Source organism: Lipophrys pholis (genome assembly GCF_963383615.2).
Source record: "Lipophrys pholis genome assembly, chromosome: 9".
Lineage (NCBI taxonomy): Eukaryota > Metazoa > Chordata > Actinopteri > Blenniiformes > Blenniidae > Lipophrys > Lipophrys pholis.
Window position 1 is genome coordinate 22,989,370 of NC_137639.1, and position 21,192 is coordinate 23,010,561.

Here is a 21,192-nt window from a genome sequence, read left to right on the forward strand (position 1 = left end):
AAGGTCAGTTTAGTTTAGTGCCGCAAAAACAAGTGACCACACGCATGCAAAGCTAAGAATAATCCTACATTTACCATACACACAAACACCAATACAACTGCTGTGGTGCCTTTAAGATAAATCCTCCTAATCTATAAAACGTGCCACAAATCACATCTGTGCAGGAGATTCGCCTGCACCCTGCCTTCCTCCAGCTCCATACGAGCCGCTTTAAGTTACTCCTGAAAAGCAGGAATCCTGAAAACAACCGGAGGTCACGGTCCGAGGTCAGCCTCCTTCTCTTATTCAACAGGCTCAGTCAATCGTGGATTTGGACAAGTTGCACCACTGGAGTAAACTTCTGAATGAATATGGTAATGTCATTTAAGCAGAGAAAACACATGTCTGCAATGAAGGAATTAGTGTTTAAAATCACCAACAAAACAATTTCTATAATTCTAACTTTTGGTCCACGATTATTAGAGGATAGGTGATGTTGAGACAGTTCATCTCCAGCGTTTTTGTTGTTTCTGTTGAGTAAATCGCCTTCCTGCTGCAATCAGCTGTCAGATGTGAATGGTGATTTTACATCTTGGAAGTCTTTCAGTGCAGATTTATATCCCGTCCTCCGCTTTTCCTTTTTATGCCTCCAGATTTCTTTTCAGTCTTGCTGGATTCACGCAGCAAAGCAGCAACAGCTTTCGGAACACGAGAGCATGGGCGTCTTCCACATGGTGTTGGCACAAACTGTGGCAGGAAAATTCAAAACCGGTGCTCTTTTCTCTGTAATATTCTACAGAGAGGCGCTAGAAGAGGAAAACAGTAAATATTTCTAAGTTCACCGAGGGGCTGATTTATTCTCCTTGCTTACTAAACTGGCCTTAGAGTCAACACGACCTCTGACCTTCCCTTGAACCCGTAGACTCCTCCCTCTGGAGAGCGATTCAACAGGTTGGCTAGAACAATAAACCCAAGGCCTCTTTCACACAGAGGCTCTTGATTGGAGGGAGCGCTTCGCTCCGTGGCCTCCGTCTGCTCCCTGTAGGTATCCCGCTCCGATGAGAGCAGGATAGGAAATCAGGTCAGCAGCGTTGAGCATAGCAGACATACTTCGGAGCAGACCGAGGCCAGCCGGAGACTGTACGCCACTGTGTCGAGCTCTGACTTATCTGTGTGTCTCTGTCAATACGACTTGGCCCAATCACCAGCTCAGCGCCAGAGCGAACATGCAGGGAGCGTCCATTACTTCAACCTTAATCTGGAGCCAAGCGCAAGTTAAGAAATCAAAGGCGCAAACTGCATGTGGGTGGATTAGAGTGGAGCCCGGCTGACGGGCGGAGAGAGCAGCCAGATCAAATACGGAGCGACGCACTCGGAAACTGCTTGAGGATGAAGCGAGGAGCCGGTTCTGAGCTGAGCGACTGGACCCGGAGGAGTCGCTGGAGGAGTCGCTGGAGGAGAGCCGAGGCAGCGCGGGTGGCCTGAGGTTTTGGGGGTATCCAAGTCGAAAGCAGAGATCTTTCTGACAGAATAATTCATGTGGGAATCTGTATTACATCAAAACAAGTTTTAGAATATCTGCTAATTCCTCAGCTGTGTTCACAGGGGGAAAAAAAACCAAACTGCAGATGTGTCTCTCTGTGCACTAAAGCAGTTTTATTTTCCGTGTGTGGTTTGAGGGGATAATGCAACTCCTCTTGTTATTGGAAGTGGAAATGATGCGGTAGGGCTTTATATATAGGCCTGCCACTGCCATGCTGCTCACACTGATGGGGAAATAAACGCTGAAATTAAAAGGCTTTAACATCTAACAGTATTCTAGTTAGTTTCATCAATCGGGTCCAAAAGCTGCTCCAGCAAACAGTTTTGTGATTTCCTGACTTCTGAGCATGAAATTGAGAGAACTGTGTTATTTCTTCCTGTAACTATTTTAGTGGCCTTGTTCCCCCTCATTTTGATATAGTCCACAAACATTTGGGGGTTTATCAGGAAATATTCCTTAGAGAGGTTAAAGCCCTTTCAAAGTTGGATTTACAAAACACTGCATCACTTTTACCATGAGCCCCTGGTAGTTTATGAAGATATTGAACCAAATATGAATATTTCTGCCTTTATACCCACACTATGAGATCATTTTGAAACATTAACCTATTATTGGTATTACAGGAAATGGTAGGATGAAGCTCATTTTAAGCATGTTTGTGCCAAGTCTACTTATTTCTTAATTAAGATTAAAGTTTTAGAATTCATTGCAAGGTAAAAAACATCAAATACATGTACGTTGGTAGATTTCCTCCATCAGTTGGCATGGCTCAGTTGGTAGAGCGGCCATCTCCCAATCGGAAGGTTTGATTCCCATCTCCACCTGTCCACATGCCAAAGTGCCGATAAGCAAGACACTGAAAAACAAAATTGCTCCCTTTGGAGTGACAGCGCCTTGCATTGCCGCTGCCTCTATTGGTGTGTGAATGTATGTGTGGATATGATTAAAATGGAAACTGCTGACGCAGTTGAAAAAAGCGCTATATAAGTGAAGTCCAGTTACCATTTTTTGCATTGGAAGTGACATTTTTGACATTTCTCTCCCTGGCCTATCTCCTCTGATTACAGAATAGTTTTTAGCTCATCCCTGAGAGTAACCGAGGTGTCAGGGCCGCACTCGGGAGTGGCCACTCACTACACTTGCACCATAACACAACGTGACTTTAGCTGCAACTTCAGAGTGTTGTGTTCACAGATGTTCTAAGGTCCACCTTAAAATGTACAGTGTCAACATAAACCTTTGACTTACTTCTTCTTTTTTTTTCAAACATTAAATAAAAGGTAAGGTATTTCTGACTAATATCTCATCCTGTGGTTTCTTCACAAATCACAGTCTGAACATGAAAAACAAAAAAACCCTCGGCCGGCACACCTGCTGAAGAAAGTCAACAGTCCGAATGAGCCGGTGATATTCCCTTGGGTGGTAATTTATAAAGCCTTATACAAACACCACTGACTTGATGGCATGGAGACACACACACACACACACACACACACACACACACACACACACACACACACACACACACACATACACACACGCACACGCACACACAATACGAGGCCTGCAGGTTGGGGGAGTGTGTTGGGGACTTTGAGTGTGTGTGAGCATGAGGGGGAGGTCAGTGTCGGGTCCTGACCACTGGGTCTGTGTCACCGTTTGCCTCTGAGCCTCTCAAACCTCCTGCGATTGTTTTCAGTGGCTTCACTTTGTAAGGCGCCTTGGCACTGCTCATATTTCTCCCCCTCTGCTCACACACTCCCTTTTCTTTCTTCGCCCTACTCTAAAACACACACACACACACACACACACACACACACACACACACACACACACACACACACACACACACACACACACACACACACACACACACACACACACACACACACACACACACACGGGTTATTTATAACCGGGTGGAAGGGAAAGACTGCCCGGCCTCCCAGGGCCTATTTTGGGAGGTTCAGCCTTCAATCACACAGGCTGACAGCTTCTCTGTGATACCAGGAGAACAATAAGAGCCTGTTTATCTTCCTCCAGGCCGCCTGTGAGGCTCGGCCTTCCCGCCTGGGTCAACGTCAGCCTGCCCCCCTCTATTAAAGCTGGACTTCCAGGAGAGCAACAATCTCCAAATCTGTCATTTCACCACATTGAAAACATTCTCTGGCCACTGGCGTCGTAAACGGAGTGAGGATTTTAAGCAGATGAACAATCGTGATTAATTCCATGTAATCGGAAATCCAACCTACAATTTAACCATCCAAAATACTTTTCAAAGCAACAAAAAGCCAAACAGTTGCTGAATCCACTTTCTTTATCATCCATGTATATCATATATATCAAGACAAAAGAGGACATCCAGACATCCTCAGGAACTTTTTCAAACTATTTTCAGACACTTTTTTGGCAAAACTGGTGATTGATTGAAAACCTCAGCACCAGCTGTCATCTGGTTTTTACATAAATGTTATCAAATCCTCATTTCCAGGTGAGCTACTTCAATTCAGCAAGAATAAAACTCGCAAAACAAGCGTATACTCAGGACTGTGGTGGTCATCAGACTGCTGCCGGGACAGATAAATCTGCTTTAAATAGAAGGACTTTTCTTTATAGTTTTCCCATCAGGACTATTCTTACAGCCCACTGTTGTATTTATTCTCTTCACCATCATGAATGGATCCTCTTTATTGTCTCCCTTAATGGTGAATTTAAAAGCTTTTTTTTGGACGGAGTCCACGGCATCTCTGCTCGATGGCAAGTCCCTTTCACTAAAAATAATTTCCAATGAACTCTGAGCGACTCCAGCAGTTGAATGAAGGATTGCATTGAGTGTGTGTGTGTGTGTGTAATGGGAAGAGATAGTCAGGGTGGAGGGTGGCTACAGTGGGGAAACGATCAGGGTGAAGGGAGCCTGATGCGGTTATCTCGTACAGATTGGAGTCGAGTTAATGGTCTATGTCCTCACTACACAACTACTGTGCAATGTTGGCCGGTGGCAGGACTGTCTGGGTCAGACTTCAACTCTTTTTTTTTTTTTTTAAGAGGCTTCCAGTGTAGGGAGAACACAACTTTGATTTCATAATCGATGACCTTGCAATGTCTAAAAACAACAAAGAAATTAACTTTATTAATTCCCCTCATCTGCCCACTAAGTCTGTGAAAACAACTCTCTGTTCTGACTGCCCACATCAGTATTAAAGGAGCTTTTCAGAAAGATAGGATGGCCAAATTTCTTAAAAAGTGGAAGGAAGTCTCGGGAAAAACATTTTATTTGTCATTATGTTTTCATTTTACAGATCCAACAACATTAGGATCCACCTGAAGTGTTTGTGGCCTCACATCTAAAATAAGCGTTGAATCCTTTCAATCTTTCAAATGTCAGAGAGCCGGTCAATATTCCAAGATCAAGACAAACTATTCATATTATTGTTTAAAAAGTGAGCGATCATTGAGTGATAAATTATTTGTGATGCTTTTGTGACAAAACATATTTTAGTGAAACAGTTTAAATCAATAAGGATTTTCATGAGTTAAAAACAAAAATCTCAATTGTGATAAACACAAAAGTACTGGAAAAGGGACCGAATCAAAGTTTTGTTGATTTTCCTTATTATAAAGAAAAAAATGTTCCACTGTGTTTTGTCAGTAAAGTCAGATACACGCTATTGTCATTACAATATAGAAAATACTACACCTGCTTAAGTAAATCACATTGAGAAGTCTTGTGTGGGGTGAAGATGTTTACATGAGGCAGGTAATCCATGTGGTGCATATGAGAAATGTAAGGAAAGTCCTTATAAGCAGCCTCCGGTAGCAAATAAACTATTTTTCCAGCTTAATCCACTCATTCTTAAGAAAAGTGCAGCAACTGCCAGTGTTGAAACAAAAAGAAATGAAGGTCAGCGTTTGGTAGCTTGAATGTGGCCGAGCTTTTAGTTAAAAACCGATAAAGCAAACAACCAGGAGCAGCTTCTCGTGACAAATGATCCTTAGAAATTTACAGTTTTTAAACAATGGTGGCATTTGACACGTGTGGTTTCCATCTCCACGCTGACATCATAAAAGTTCCTCAGCATCACTAAAAGATGTCTCTAGAACAGAAGTAGATGATTCATTTTCTCAAAGTAATCCGAGTACTGTAAAGGGCCAAGCTGTTTTGGTTTAATTCACTTCCACTTCCCATTTATAGAACTCTGAATAGAAAGCGGCTTTGTTACAGCGACTGTTCTCGCTCTCAAGTTGAATTTTAATATTTGAGTAACTTTGTGTTCTCCAGAAAAAGAACACACAGCTTTAATTCTATTAATAAGTACCCAGTTGTGCACAACCTGACAAAAACTAAACAATTTGGTTAAACCTTTCATTTCACCATCAGCTCACAAGTTTGCGCCGCATTAAAGCGAATTGATTGTAAAGAGCGCCTCACGTCCACCACTTATTCCTCAGTGAGCTCCCAGTCAGGGCCCTAAAGATTCCACACGTGGTCCGCAGAACCAAACACGCCGTCCCACTGTACAGGTTTCACAACCTTTGTTCAGTCGACTCAGTTTATTCTCTCAAAGCCAACACCTCGGTTTTTCCCCCTCCGTGTCACTGTTGTGACTGATGTCTTTTCCATCCTGCTGCCCTCTCTCAATTAAAAGGGAAAAAGCTTCCAATCCATTTGACCTTTACCTTGACTTGGCTGTTTCCACTAAACACACATGAAAACACACAGCCTGACGCAGCTGCTCCCTCTCCTATTTTAGTCAGATCCAGCGCTCTAGTCCTCCCTTTCTTCCACTCTTTTAAAGGTATGTCTGCTTTTCTACTCTCACATCGTGACACACGCTTATGTAAGCGGCGGGTTTGCATATTTAATGGCTTTGAGTGAACAAATTGCATCTACAGCCGAGTAATGCCGGCATTACTGCCGATAGTCATCTTTAAATAGCTTTCAACTTCCTATGTACTTTTGAGGACACATTTACTAATTAATTCCAAAGAAGGATAAAAACCAACAGTGACTTATGAACACAAGCATCCTTGTTTTAAATACTTTTATTCAATTTTACCAGACATTTCTTCTGAAAACACACAAAAAAGTAACGCAACAAAAAATAAACAATCCATGATTTGTGGGTCAAAACTCGTCCTGGTTGCTCCTGGAGTCCCGTAGCTGTGTGAGGGACGTCAGCACCTCCTCTGTCGGCCTCCTCCCCAGCTGCTTGCCTCCTCTGCTCCTCACACTCACAGTCCCGCTCTCACACTCCTTGTCCCCCACAACTGCACGAAAACGAGATGTTTCAAATGTTTGGCTGGAGATGGGAGTACTGATAATGTGACAGGCTTCACTTTCTTCCTCATCATTACCTAATATGTAGTTGTACTGGGCCAGCTGAGCAGAGCGGATCTTCTTATTTAAGGTGGCGCCCTGATCATAAGTCAGATCGGCCATGAAGCCCCCTTCGTGGAACTGCCGGACCACCTTAAGAGGAGAGAGAGATCGCTTCTTTTAAGACTGTATAGTGCCCCTCACATCAGCAGGCAAATTCATCAAGACAGAACGGGAAGGAAAAGTCAGAGAAACACATGGTCCGCTCATGTATCATCAGACACTGACCTCTCTGCCATATGACTCATTGTTGCCCCCCACAGGAATAACCATGACCTGAGCAGGAGACAGCCACAGCGGCCTGACGGAGGGGGGGGAAGGAGGGGAAGGGTTAAGTTACAGCCACAACTGAACAAAACACCAGCTGATCTGGAGTGTTTCATTCTTATTCCCTGGATTTAGTAAAAACCTTTACTAAGACAACCTCAATTTTCAAAATGTGGCGATTCCTCAACTTCACTTTTTTCCCCGTTGTTCAGAAGCTCGTGTCACAAATGTGTGACGCCAGTGTGTCTTTTTGCTCCAACATACCTACGTCTCAAGAGTATGTCATCAAGCTCGGCAGAAGGCCTGATAACACGCTACTCATTACAATGAGGTGAGTTGGAGCAGGGAGGCATCCCAGGCATGCAGGACAGAGGCCGTCTGTGACCAGGACCCAACAGCACGGCTGGAAAAATGTCAATTATTCCTTTGGAGGAAGTTGTTGGTGGATTTTGTGAGATTTGGATCAAATGGCCACTTTCCCTGTAATCCTCCATGATAATCCAAGCGAACCAACGCAGAAGACCTTATGTGACCGACAATTAGTTCATATTTTGTAGCTTTATTGGAGCAGCGTTTTGTGAGCCATGAGCCAGGAGTTTGGGAGTTCTGGTTATGAGCAGATCAGAAACAGAAGGGTGAACATCTTCTTACCATTTCCCACCAAAGTTTTCAGCCAGGATGGCGATCATCCTCTCCAGCGATCCCAGCACGGCTCTGTGGACCATCACTGGCCGGTGCAGCTGTCCGTCACGTCTGAGAGAAAGGAGCAGAGACCGTCAGAGTCACATTAAATCTGGTTCATGGGACACAAACAGTCCAGTTTGACCTGGAGACGGTCAGAGCTTAAATACAGAGCCAAGTGGTGCAGGTTTCAGAAAACTAAATTTAATAAAAACTTGAACATAAAAAGCAGTGTTTTCCTGAAAAATATAAACAAAAACAATCACAGTTTTAAATTACTGGTGTCAGAGATGTATAGTATTGGTATAGTACATCACTAAATAACTTCCTGCAATGAGGCGCAGGACAGTCAGAACCACAAGGGAAGCTGAGCAGACTAATAAGTCCAAAGAGATTCAGGCCACAAAGAGAGCGTCTGCTCACTGGAGGTCAGAAATTGAATAAAGGTCTAATCTGTCCTGATCAAATCAAACTGCTTTGAACCCAAACCGGTGCTACTTTAACCTGAGTAATTCCAGAAGCACCGCAGAGCGAGCGCTGCCCCGAATCAGTGCAATGCTCAATAAACTGATGAATGACTCACCCGACGTACTGAAGGTCAAATCTGATTGGCAGCTGGAAGTCCAGCTGGATTGTGGCACACTGGTGCTGTCGGCCAATAGCATCTCTGATCTGGATGTCGATCTGTGATGAAACATGGAGTTTCTCAGTATCTGGTTTTTTCCAGGATGAGATCCAGAAACAAGAGATTTTGGGGCAAAACAGACGAAGTAATCAAGCTGATTATGACAAACGCGCCGCGGCTCCACGTCTGAAAGGAGCGTTTGTTTCATGATGCGTCTCACGCCATTCGGATCTGACCTGTGTCCTACTGCGTGTGTCCACATGAGCAGAATCATGTCTTCATGACCGTCTTCCCCTAAACGCTCACTGACATTTGCAGAAAGAGTGGAAAGCAAATCTCCTCACAGAAATGCAAGGTCATTCTCCCGTCCTGCTGCTTCCAGTTTATCTGAACGTTTTCATTCCGGGGGGGGGGGAATTCCCATTTCAGTTTGTCTTAATGTGAACTGAGGATTTACTGCCGAGGATTTCTACTTCTGAGTCACAAGAAAAACAGAGTGTATGTGTGTGTCGCTCTGTTATCTCTGACAAAAACTAATAAACCACCCGCGGAGGAATGAGACTGTGACTTCTTAAATATACATGCTCATCTTTGTGGTTTTACAACTTGGGCGGATCCACTCATTAGAAATTTACACAAGGAGATTGAAAAAAAAAAAAGAAAAAAAAAAAGCTTCATAACTAAATTCCCATGAAGTTACTGCTTAAAGACAGAGATAATATTTAGATTGACAACATACACAAAAAAATATTCTATTGAATTATGTGAGACATGTTAAGTCTACAAAGACATAACATCTGTAATCAATAAGTGCTTAGACTCCCAGAGTTTCAAATAACATCTTATGGAAAAAGCAGGAAAATGTTAGTGAGCTTCATCAACACAGCCAATAAATTGTAATACATCTCATTTAGCACTGCGGTTTCCAACCTGGGGGCTGGGACCTGCCTGGAGGATCATTAGAGTTTGCAGGAAGGGTTCAAGGCTCTGCTCTGAGGTTTTTAAATCACCTTTGCACATGTTAAAAAAAACAACAAAAGAAACCCCTGAATAAGACCGAACAGTCTGGAGTCAAGAGCCGACCAGGGAAAAAGCAAATTACTTTTATATGTTGTGAGTGGGCGTGTCCCACAGCGTTTGGGTTCAACTTTAACGTTTTGGACAAATAAGAAATCAGAAAAAAGGTCCAGTCTTCTAAAGAGGAAACCTGGGGGCTCCGACAAGAAAGGTTGGGACCTTTATGACTGTTTAAAATAATATTGTGTCTCATTTGTTGTTTTTTTCCTCATTAATATAGAGCATAGTCTAAAACATAAGTTGTGTATTTATTAATGTTCCAGTTCATGAAGGGTTAAACCAGTTCATTCATCCGGTTCCGGTTCTACATGTTTTAGATGTCTTTTTCATTCAACAGACCTAAATAGAAAGATTTTTTTGCAGGGAAAGACAATGAGGCTATGATTTCACATTGGAATAAACTCATGTCCATTATTCTTTGGGGGAAGTAACCCTTCATGATAAGCCAAGAAAACCAATAACTGGCAGTGGCTGAATACCGATTGTGCCTAATTCACAATAACTTTTTATTTTCTAGCTCCACCAGACTAGTATCTTATCATTCAGATGCAAAAATACATAAATAAAAATTGAAATGTTTTGAGAGGTTCGCGTAATAAATATGTATGTATAGTGACACAAAACTATTTCTACGTTGTCTGGTCGTTTTTGGAAATGATAAATGGTTGATGGATACATGGTACATAAAGAAAAAAATATTCTGTAAAGATATTAATATAATTGTATTATTTTGGACATGAAGAACATTTGTTTTTCTGCCAATACAGTTGTTCCCTTTAACAGGAGTTTCCACTGCAGGTCACACCAACTAACATAAAGACTTGGTAGTTGGTTTTTGTTGTGTAACACCTGATACTTTTTCCAGGTGAATTAATCAGTGAAGAACAAACGTTGTTGCAGATGCTGTGTGCAACTAGTGAGATCAGCAGTGTGCACACACTCTACTGTGGTGATGTTTTCTCTCCGTTACTCGTTGCACAGACCTTCGGTCCGTAGAAAGCTCCGTCCCCGGGGTTCAACTCCCAGCGTTCACCAAACTGCTGCAGACTTCTCTCCAGCTGCTGCTCACACACACACAACCACAGAGCAAAGAGCGGTAAGTACACACAGGCATGGAGAAGACATGAGCTCTGTGTGTGTGTGTGTGTGTGTGCTCAGAACCATAATGTTCAATTAAACTCAACTGAATGAGTATAAACTGCTGCTGCAGCTATTCAAAAGGGGTCCGAAGGGATTTAGAGATATACATCTGCCCAGCAGCTCGACACGGGGCAGGTCTCCGCTGGAAAGTACCACTGGCATAACTGATTAAGTAGATTTAATTACGCCATGTCATTATTTTTTCCCCCTCAAGCTCTAATGAACTTGTCGCTTCCTACAGAGTACATATTTAACAATCCAGCCTGTCTACAGCTGTATTTGTCACACAACATGATAACTAGTGTGCGAGCGGTTTGTGCTGACCTGCTCGGCGTCGTCCCACTGTTCAGGCTCCCCGAGGCACGGCGTGGGACGTGTGGACAGCAAGCAGTGGAAGGAAAACCCAAACACTTGATAAACTTTCCTCACAAAGTCCAAACAAGCCACAATCTCTTCCTCTAGCTGAGGAGAAGGAATGAACAGAGTCAGGACGAGAGCAACAACAGGATATAATAATATAACAGTTGAGTCAAGAAGGTTAAATTCCAACCGAAGTGGCGATTCAAAAAAAAAAAAAGAAAGGAAAGAAAGAAAGTGCATTTTCTCGGAGATCAAATTAGTATGTCAGAAACAAGCACTGTGATTTTTATTATGTGGCAATTATTACTGCGCCTTAATAGAGGAAGCGGGCGGATGAACCGGAGGAGCGGTATTATGGGAATGTTGCAGGAATCTCTGTAGGGGATCAGGATTACTGTACGGCCACTAAAGACACACACATGGAGGTGTAATGTTTGCACAGGACAAAGACTTTCATTCATTCATTCAGGCCGAGGCCTCCTGGAATGTCTCGGGAGTTATTTGTGCAGCCTGTCTAATCACAGTAATATGGCTCCGCATGGGTCCCATATACACTTTCTATTACCTTAACAAGCATGAAAACAAGGCAAATATCTGCCTGTTTGCTTGCGTACCTGCTCAGGTGCGCAAAAGATGTGAGCGTCGTCCTGGCAGAACCGGCGGACACGAGTGAGGCCTCCCAGAGCTCCGGAGAGTTCGTTCCGATGCAGAGCCCCGAAGTCGGCCCATCGCAGCGGAAGCTCCCTCCAGGAGCGAGCACGCTGCTCGAACATGAGACTAAACAAACGGAAGAAGAAAACAGTGGTTGATTCTTCTGTCGTGGTCGCGGACGGCCTGCCTGATCGCGCAACAACCCGCCGGGCCTCGGGTCACCGGGAGGATGAGAGGAAATTCTAAATAAATACTTTTTTTTAAATAATATTGAACATTGCTGCCTGAAAGGTGCTATATGAATATAGAATGACTGAGTTTACAGTGTCAAGAAACATGTGTGTGGTGTGTGTGTGTGTGTGTGTGTGTGTATACACGCACCAGTGTGCAGGGCAGTTCATGGGTTTGAGAGCGTAGGTCTGAGAGCCCTCCGATGTCACGGTGAACATGTTCTCGCTGTAGTGCTCCCAGTGGCCCGAGCGTTCCCATAATGCAGTGCTGTAAAGAGTCGGGGTCACGACCTCGGTGAAGCCTCGCCTTCGGTATTCACTCTGCGAGAGGTCGGGAAGGAAGGATGTGAGTGTGTGTGTGTGACAATGAGTGCACAGACAAGGTCACACCATCACAACAGTGTCATAATTGAAGGCTAAGGCGAGCAATATCCTGACACACACACGCCTGCACAGACACGCACGCACGCACGCACGCACACACACACACACGCACTTTTTCGTTATTAAGCCAATGAAGTAAACACCCCATAAAACTTGGAAAACTAAAGTGGTATTTTATGATGCTATAAATCCAACAAAGGTCATATTCAGAGTATTTGGAGCAGGTTATGGGGAAGTTGGGTGTTTTGATTTTAGTTGCATAAGCAGTAATACAAATTCTTGAGTTTTAGTTCTAATTGACCGTCTGCTCAAGAGAAATAAAGCACAGCTGTTCAGCATTTCTGTTTTATCCTATAATTTTTATTTTTTTTTTTGTATTTAGGGCCTTTCACATTTGTATAGTCCAGGACTCTGTTCACTGGGGGGGGGGGGGGGGGGGGGTTCACACCTTCATTTAGTTCGGGTGGCGTTCACGCACCACCTTTGAGACCGGATCTACCTGCCTGGAAAATGTCACGCAATTAAAACAGCTGCTCATTTGGGGGCGCTGTTGCCCAAAACAAACACTGACCAGAGAAGAAGTAAAGAAGAAACACGGCTCATTGATTGGTCCAGACTGAAAGCCCCGCCTCTTTAGCCCGTGGTGGCTAGGCTAATTAGCTCATGGGTAGACACAAACAACCATGATAGTCCTCAGGCCAGATATCAATGAGCGTCTTTCTCACTACTTCTTCCTCCTCTACTACTCCCTCTTGAAGATGATACAATACTATGCTTTGTCAAGAAAATCACTTTAGTTTCAATTAACATAGGAAAAATATACAAAATCCTCAATAGATTTAATACTCAAAAACAAAATATTAACCACCTTTTTTGTTCTATTCATTTATTGTGTGTGTGTGTGTGAAAATGACACCCACTCATATATAGAAGCCATATTTCCCCCCAAAATAATAGTTTCATTGCGATGTGGATGACACCCAGCTCAAAATAAAGGACATTTAGTTATCTACAGACAACTGCAGATTTTTTTTTTTTTTTTTTTTTTTTTTTAGCATGAAGCTTTTTAAAGTGATCAATTGGCAATGACTTCATTTAAGTGTTCACTTAATGCAGGACTGTAAGATCAAGGGTGAAAGTCTTGTAGTGTTACACATCATTCCTCTCTGGGCTAATCTGAAGGCGAGTGCACCTTGATGAAGTCCGTAAGAGTGTTGTAGATGTGGGCTCCTTTAGGCAGGAAGAAGCAGCTGCCTGGACTGACTTCGTTGAAGAAGAACAGCTCCTGGTCCTGTTCAAAAAACAGAAACAATGTGGTTGCAGTAAGGCAACGCTTGAGTCTAGCCTCATTATGTTTTCATCTCACCGTCCCGATGCGTCTGTGGTCCCTCCTCCTCGCCTCCTCCTGCTCGTTTTCCCACTCCTGCCTGTCCTTCTCTCCTGGAAAGGCCAAGCCGAGCAGACGTGTCAAACCCGAGGACTCCGTCTCATTGGTCAGGGTCACGGAGGACAGCTGGAGGAGGGCGGTGAGGGGAGGGGGAGAGAAATAATGAGCGAACGAGGACGTGGTAAACGAGAAAGGGAAAGCGAGGGCTAGCCGGGGGAGGAAGGGCAAACAGATGAGAGTGACAGTGTATCTGATGGATGGCTGCGTGTAGGAACTCAGAACAGGAATAAAAAAAAAAAACCAACATCCTGCTGCTGATATTTCATGCCGCTGGTTGTTTTGAAACCTCAGTCTGCCCAGTGACAGCCCGGCAAGGAAACCCCGCCCTCTGCCCGGATCAATAAAGACGAGGAAAATTCCATTTTGAGCCAGCGTCCAATCTGCCTGAGAGCCACACGAGTGACGTGATTTTTTTTACTGATAAAATGTCTTTTATCATAGCGGCATGTCATAAAAAAACCTTCGTAACGTGAGGTGGAATGAGAAGGAAAATGACATGGATGTAGTGTTTGAATTAGAAGTAAATCATTTTTCAAGCTAAAACTGGAAAAACAAATGCACAAGGTCAGTGTGTGAGACTGAAGTACACACACGTACACACTCACCTGCAGCATCTTGAAGACCTTGAGGAGGCCCGTGTGGGGGAGGAGGGGGCCGTTCCAGACCGTGACACTGTCTCCACACCTGAGTACACAGAGAGGATGAAACTGGTTCACCTGTTGAGGATTTATCAACCACTTCCTTCATAAACCGTCCGCTCTGTGTGTGTGTGTTTATACGTGCCTGTATACTGTGACAGTGGAGTCGTTTGTCTGCTCTTCAACAAGCCGCAGCCTCAGATCGGCACTCTGCAACAGGAACGTGCAGAAAACACACTAAATACACATCAATATGTGGACAATGTGAAGGAAGCAAACCACAGAGCACCAAAATCAAGAGCCACTCCTCCATGGTGAGCAGAGTCACGTGTTATCAAATGTTACAGATATCAATTCTCCAAATATTTCAATATCACTTAAAGGCAATGTCAGTTATTTCTAAACTCAAATATACTGAAAAGTTTGGAGCATTTTTTTCAACTTTGGAAAATTACAAAAATACCAAATGATTTTAAACATTAGAAAATGTATCATTAAAAAAATAAAACTCTGTTTATTTTAGTTTGTGTGCAATAGATCTATGCACCGCTACTTTTTAATTTTCTTTTCAGGTTACTACATGCTAAGCTGACAAATGACATTTGATCAGAATCATTAACATATTAGACTTGACGTGTTAAAAGACAATCGCACATTTCTCCCGTATTTGTCAACATTAAAGTTTGAATTTTCCTAAAGAAATTGGTGTTTGTTTGTTTTTTCGGTTCTACGAGGCTGGCTTAAATTGTATGATACAAAAACTAGCCCCCTGCTCCACATGGCGAGCAGCCCGTTTGTTACAAACTGTGCAACTGGAGTGAAATGTGTTCAAAACTTAGTCTGATAATGTTTCCATTCCGAGTCTAATAATAGTTTGGTCATTGTTAAACTGCAGAGTTACAAAGAAGAACCTTCGGTGTCATTTGTAAAATATAATAATGTGTTATGTTTTCATAGTTTTATTATACATTATTGGTGGCAACAATGACTGTTTAACATTTTTTAACAGAGATACTCTTTGACTGTAATATTCAAACTAAAACAAAAGAGCTTTGAATAATTATAGTTTGTGTGTAATGAACCCAGAAAATGTATTGATGTGTCACTTTAAATTCAGCACAAAATTTACTTTTCTATTTAATCATTTTTAAGTGTACATGCTTTTTATATACGGTAGTTAATTCTTGTTGTGTGGTGCGTGGGGAAAATAAATAAAAATCACTTCAAATTTGCACCAAACCAACTTAAACACAGTTGAAAGTGTGGTCGACTCCTAGTTTGCTCCATAATCCTTCTCTAATCACTGTGGGGGGAAAAAACTCATCTATACGACTGCATTTCAGTTTTTAATGTCATATTTTCAATTTTGCCTGAGAAGTTTCAAATAAATTCTCCCTGGAAAACTTCTGTGAAGTCCCAGAGTAAAATGTGCAGTGTGTAATGATGCTGGGAGAGTGGACAGTTAAATGATGAGCTGAAACTCTGAGCTCACCACTGCCCCCTAACAGAAAAAGGTGGCATTACTCATAATAATATTGAAGCAAATCTAAAAAAAAGATCTAAGATAATTTTGGTTAAAAAGTTACATGACAGAAACATGAAATAATAATGTCCTTGATTATTATTTTTCCTCTGTTCTGTATGATTGTAGATGGTAATGCAACAATTTAAAGAAAAACCAAATGTGCATCATGTTTTGCTGAAGCAGAAGAGGTGCACCAAGTGATCCCTACACCTAATACACTATTTACATGTTTTGCCTTTATTCCTTTTTTTTTTCCCACCAGATAATCCAATTTGGGATGAAGATCTATTTTGCAAGGTAGAGTTGGTCAATTTAGATTTTTTAGAAGCGAATACAAAGTAGAACCCACACCATGGGTAAATAAGACAATAAAAGAGTTGGAAATGAAATTGTACAAAAACACGGAGGTCAGGAAAGCAGTAACGTTCCTCCTGCAGCAGATTAATCAGCCTTGAATACACGATCGATATGATGTTTATTAATTAATTAACAGCACAAAAATGTTCCTTGTATTTCTCAGTAGACAAACATGGCAAAGCTGTTGTCATTACGGCCAGGTCAACAATGTGTTTATTTTTCAGAGCACTTGCTTGTACTCTAAAATCTATTTTTGCACAGAAATACAACAATGAAAATCCTGAAAGCACAAAATGTTGAAGGTTAAAATGTTACAATGCAAAAATTATGATATACACCAATAATTTAACTGTGGATGTGATTTTTAATTTTTTTTAATTTGTTCTGTTTCATATTAAATGTGTAGTTTCTAGCAAACACAGTAAAAAGAGGTACTGCGTTTTAATGCAATAATGACTGCATGTATGTCTGGATGGGGTGCTTTGGAAATGTTGGAATTTCAGTAGAAAGAATTGGGAATCGTGGCCATAATCAATGACAATTCTAAATATCTATGTAATTTCTGAAATTAAAGCCAAATTTCAACTCCCCCCCTTTAGTTTTTCTAAAAACAAAAACAAACAAAGAACTTGCTGACCTGGAAAAGCTCTTGGACCTCTTGGACAGTCAGCTCCAGTCTGGACAAGGGAAGCTTCAGGGCTGCAGCCTCCTTGCACCTCTCCTCAACATCGCTCAGAGACAAGCAACTGTGGATGAAGTCACACTCAACGTTCATAAATCAAAAACTGGGGAGGGGGCGGCAGTAAAACAGAGCCAAGAGTGTGGAAAAGCATGAACCTTGAGATGATATTGAGGAAAGAAAAAGTATGTATGAATCATGTTAACTAGAAATTTAATGGCTCGAGCTGCAGAAGCTGAGGCACGGACACAAACTTGTCTGCTAATTAAGCACAGTATTAAACATGAAGGAAATTACAGCTCATGGTTCACAGACGTCCTCGCTGACACCTGAGCAAGAACGGTGACGTGAGTGTTTTTCACCTGTTGTCCAGCAGGTAGTCACAGAAGAGTCCGAGCTCGGACGCTCCTTCTCTGCACACCTCGGCACCAAAGACGCCCTCCAACACGGCAGCCAGGACGCACGCCCCCGTCCTCCATGCTGTCTGCGACATTGAGAACGGTACAGAGACGGTAGGACACCAAGGACAAAGAGCAAAGACGGCACAATGGAGGTAAAGTAGCAGAGAAAGTGACAGGGCATACATATGTGTATTGTGGTGAGAACGGTAACAGCAGCTTAACGTCACTAAACAGATCAACTAGTACATGGCAAACATGTAGTAGAGTAATAGAAACCCAACAGACCCACAAGTCATGACATGCATGCTTCGGAGTAACTGAATATAGTACAAAATTCACAGTTTAACATCCAAAATGTCATTTTTAAAAGGCAAAATCAAAAATATTCTGAGAAATTGTGGAAGACAGATTAATCATCTCTGGGCTGGAAAACTGTGAAGCAGTTCTCAGAACCTGCGGTCATACGACTAAACATCAGTTCACTGAATCGCAGGATAAATTTAATCCTCAAGCATCTTTGAGTTTATGCAGTAATAGTGGAATTAAAAGCTTATGTAGCTTACTCACGTTTAGTTTTTTTGTCAGTGCTATTATATGAACACAACTGGTATGTGAAGAAAGTCCTCAGGAACAATCAGGTTGTATTTCAGACAACCCGAGATGAAAACTCAATCGAGCTCAAGAGGAAAAGCGTAATTACCAGTTTCCCTTCAACTGTGTCAAACCCGAGAAGTTGTACTTCACAGTCAGAGGTCAGGGGTCGTCCGAGCTCCCACAGCTGCCCGTCCACTTTGCTCACCAGCGCTCCTTTCAGCCTGCAGCAGCAACAACAACATGGGCGATGAAGCCGCTGCGTCGGTGGCTGAAACACTCAAGTGAAACGGCTTCGGATTATTCTAAATATTTACCGCGCGCTCTGAGCAACAGAGAGAGGCGTGGTGACGCCAGACGTTCCTTTTACCGTCCGACCGTCGGCCAGTCGGATGCTGAGGGGCTTTTCTGATGCGCCGACCGGCCTCCTGTCGTTCCGTCTTTCCCGGAGAGACTCAAACAACCGCAGCCGCTCGGATAAAGCCGGCGACACCTGCAGCTGGACACGAGAGGAAAACGGCAGTGAAAAGGATGGAAACAGAGGGAACCAGCAGAAAAGGGCCAAGTACAGCACAGCAGGGAGAAATATTCATTTCGGTCATGATTGAGTTCAAGGTTTGTTTTTCCAGTCTACCAATTTGTTCCAACTCTTAAGGCCTTTTAATAAATGAACAAATGAAATTTCATCTGACTGCAGAAAATGACAAATGTGGTGAAATGGAGTCACATTACTAAAGCAACTGATCAGGTTTCTACCTCAGCTTGGGTTATGTAAAAGATTCTATTTTCTACTCATCCTATTTGAAGAGGCTGGGCTAATGCTTTCCTTTCAGCTGTAATCACTGTAAAAAAATTGTTTTTTTTTAATCAAGCACTGAGAATTTATGTTTAAGCGTATTGTGCAGAAATATTTAAATAAGTCTAATATTGATAATTCCCCTTAGAGCTGAGTGACACTGATCAAACATTTTGATTACATTGTCAGTCTTTAGTTAGAGCAATGTCTTCCTCTGCTTTCAGTATTTTTCTGTTTGTTAGTTATTCCAGCCTTTCGTCTTCTGATACCTTCTGCCGGAATATCTCCGACACACATTACCAAACCGCAACGTCGTCTCTCTCACGTTCACATCAACGGGTCTAACGTGAACCGTCCCTCTCATGTACTCACTATTAATCCGTCCGTTCTGCTCACTCCCTGTGAAAACTTTAACACCCTCAACTCAGCCTGCTGTGTTCTGGTCACTCCAGTTAATAAAGCAACGTCCAAAAGCATAAACGCGACCCTATTCTGAGGTTACAAGTCGTAGCGTGGTAACACCTCACTGCAGCATGTGACAGGTGCATCATACAGGGTTTCAAAAAGTGGAAAATTCCTACACCAGAAGCACTAAGAACTGAAAAAAATGGAGATTTCTGTTTTTTTAAAGAAGTACAGACCACTTTATAGCCCTTCATTTAAAAGGCCCCATATTAGGCATAATTTACTTTAGACTGGTTCTATAACAGTAATGTGTGTCCCTAAAGCCTGTTTGAGGCCCCAGAAGCGAAGGAAGTCTGTCACCTCACACACTCGACCCATCTTTTAGGCGAACATATGTTCATAAGAGTTTCCCTTTATGACACCATCTGGGGAAATAACCACTCCTTCTGGGAGTGGATATTCACCTCGCCGTTCCCACAGGTAGATGAGTTCGGCCCTCTACAATTATGAGCAGGCGCCATTTTTTCTCCTCGCAAACGCTACCGGAAAACAGACATGGGGTAGGCGAGGACAGACGGAGCTCAGTAGCATTTAAAGGTCCAGACACAGAACCAGCCTGTTCTCAGTAGAGCACACTAGAGGGAATTTTAGACTGGCTGAATTTTACAACTAAGGTACGATTTGGAGCAATACACTTCGAATACAATGTTGTTGGACCTTTGACAACTACGTGAAGTTGTTGAAAAACTGTAAAATATGGGACCTTTAAATTACAAGCATAAATTTGTTATGCAAATTTAAATCATGTCACTTCAGATGAGGCATGTTGAAATCATTTTATACTAGTACTAATGTACATGTACAGTGTGCTGATTCTGTTAAATTTACAACTATGGGATTTAAATAAATACTCAAGTGAAAGTACTTTTCTAAAAGTAGTTGCTTGAAGCAGTTGTATAAAATGTCGACAATATATATATGACCATGCAAGTTACTTATAGTTTTAGCAGTGAAGTAGGTAATGATGTGTAATTAATATTTAACTTATTCACTACAGCAAAATCTTTGAATGAATTACAGCATTATACTTGTAATCTGTTATTTGTAACTAACAGCTTCGGCCTTCATACCAAATGTTCAAAAAGAGTAAAATTTGAATGATCAGCAGGACAAAATTGACATAAATTACAAGAATGAATTGTTATTGTGAGGAGGAAAAACTATAATATGATCTAACCCCACACACACACACACACACACACACACACACACACACACACACACACACACACACACACACACACACACACACACACACACACACACACACACACACACACACACACACACACACACACACACACACACACACACACACACACACACACACACACACACACACACACACACACACACACACACACACACACACACACGGCTAACGTTAGCTCTGCTCGCCTGCGCACCTTGCTGTACCTCCTGTGCGCGCGGAGTGTCGCGCCAGCCGTCGACCTACAGACGACCAGCCGAAAGAGCTGCGTGACCGCCATCACGCAAACGCCCCTGCCTACACGTACACGGTCACGTCCAGATAACCCCACACATCACTGCCCCTCTCTCAGCGAGCCGCCATACTACCGGAAACACGGAGAAAAAATTGACGCAGTGACGTCGAGAGCGACGTTATTCCAGAGCGACGTGCGCGCTCCCGGCGCTTGCAAAGAGAGCGCGCTTCGACAGGAGCGACGCACACAGATAAAGTGAGAACTATCCAGAGACACTAAAGCCGGCGTCGAGGAATACTTTCCAATTCAATCCCGAGGTCACGCAGTTAAATGAGTTTCAGACCGGATTAAAATGTCAAAGCGACAGGTGGAGCATTTGTGTGCGCGCGCGCGCATAACCACGGACAACGACGCTGCACAGGAGTGCTCCATTAGGAAGGACGCTGTAACTAACTGCATTTAGTCTGCTGGTTTGAAGCCAGAAATACCATTTCTAATCTCTTAATGGAGACAATTAAACGAAATTGAACTTCC

At 42.7% G+C, this 21,192-nt stretch overlaps 1 protein-coding gene across 2 annotated transcripts; it reads right to left on the reverse strand.

Moving 5' to 3' along the window:
* Positions 1 to 6,529: 6,529 nt before the first annotated feature.
* On the reverse strand, positions 6,530 to 20,820 carry tars2 (threonyl-tRNA synthetase 2, mitochondrial). 2 transcript variants are annotated; one of them, XM_080471491.1, is made up of 18 exons: positions 20,620 to 20,820; positions 18,270 to 18,451; positions 18,062 to 18,176; positions 17,323 to 17,444; positions 16,919 to 17,027; positions 14,545 to 14,609; positions 14,367 to 14,445; positions 13,681 to 13,827; positions 13,507 to 13,605; positions 12,082 to 12,251; positions 11,664 to 11,826; positions 11,014 to 11,151; positions 10,533 to 10,610; positions 8,431 to 8,531; positions 7,818 to 7,919; positions 7,128 to 7,200; positions 6,878 to 6,992; positions 6,530 to 6,790 (listed from the first exon to the last, which is right to left on the reverse strand). In XM_080471491.1, the coding sequence occupies exons 1-18, from the start codon at positions 20,701 to 20,703 to the stop codon at positions 6,648 to 6,650; spliced, it is 2,085 nt and encodes a 694-aa protein (XP_080327617.1). In that variant the 5' UTR covers positions 20,704 to 20,820; the 3' UTR covers positions 6,530 to 6,647. The 2 variants fall into 2 exon arrangements, with proteins under 2 accessions (XP_080327617.1, XP_080327618.1); XM_080471492.1 differs by having other exon boundaries at positions 18,270 to 18,445; positions 20,620 to 20,798.
* Positions 20,821 to 21,192: the final 372 nt, after the last annotated feature.

Coding starts and splice junctions, on each gene's coding strand:
- tars2 (XM_080471491.1), bottom strand. CDS start 20,703: ATGGCGGTCACGCAGCTCTTTCGGCTGGTCGTCTGTAGGTCGACGGCT. Junction 11,152..11,663: donor TCTTTTGCGCACCTGAGCAG/GTACGCAAGCAA, acceptor CCTTCTCCTCAG/CTAGAGGAAGAGATTGTGGC. Junction 8,532..10,532: donor GAGCTTTCTACGGACCGAAG/GTCTGTGCAACG, acceptor GTTTCATCACAG/ATCGACATCCAGATCAGAGA.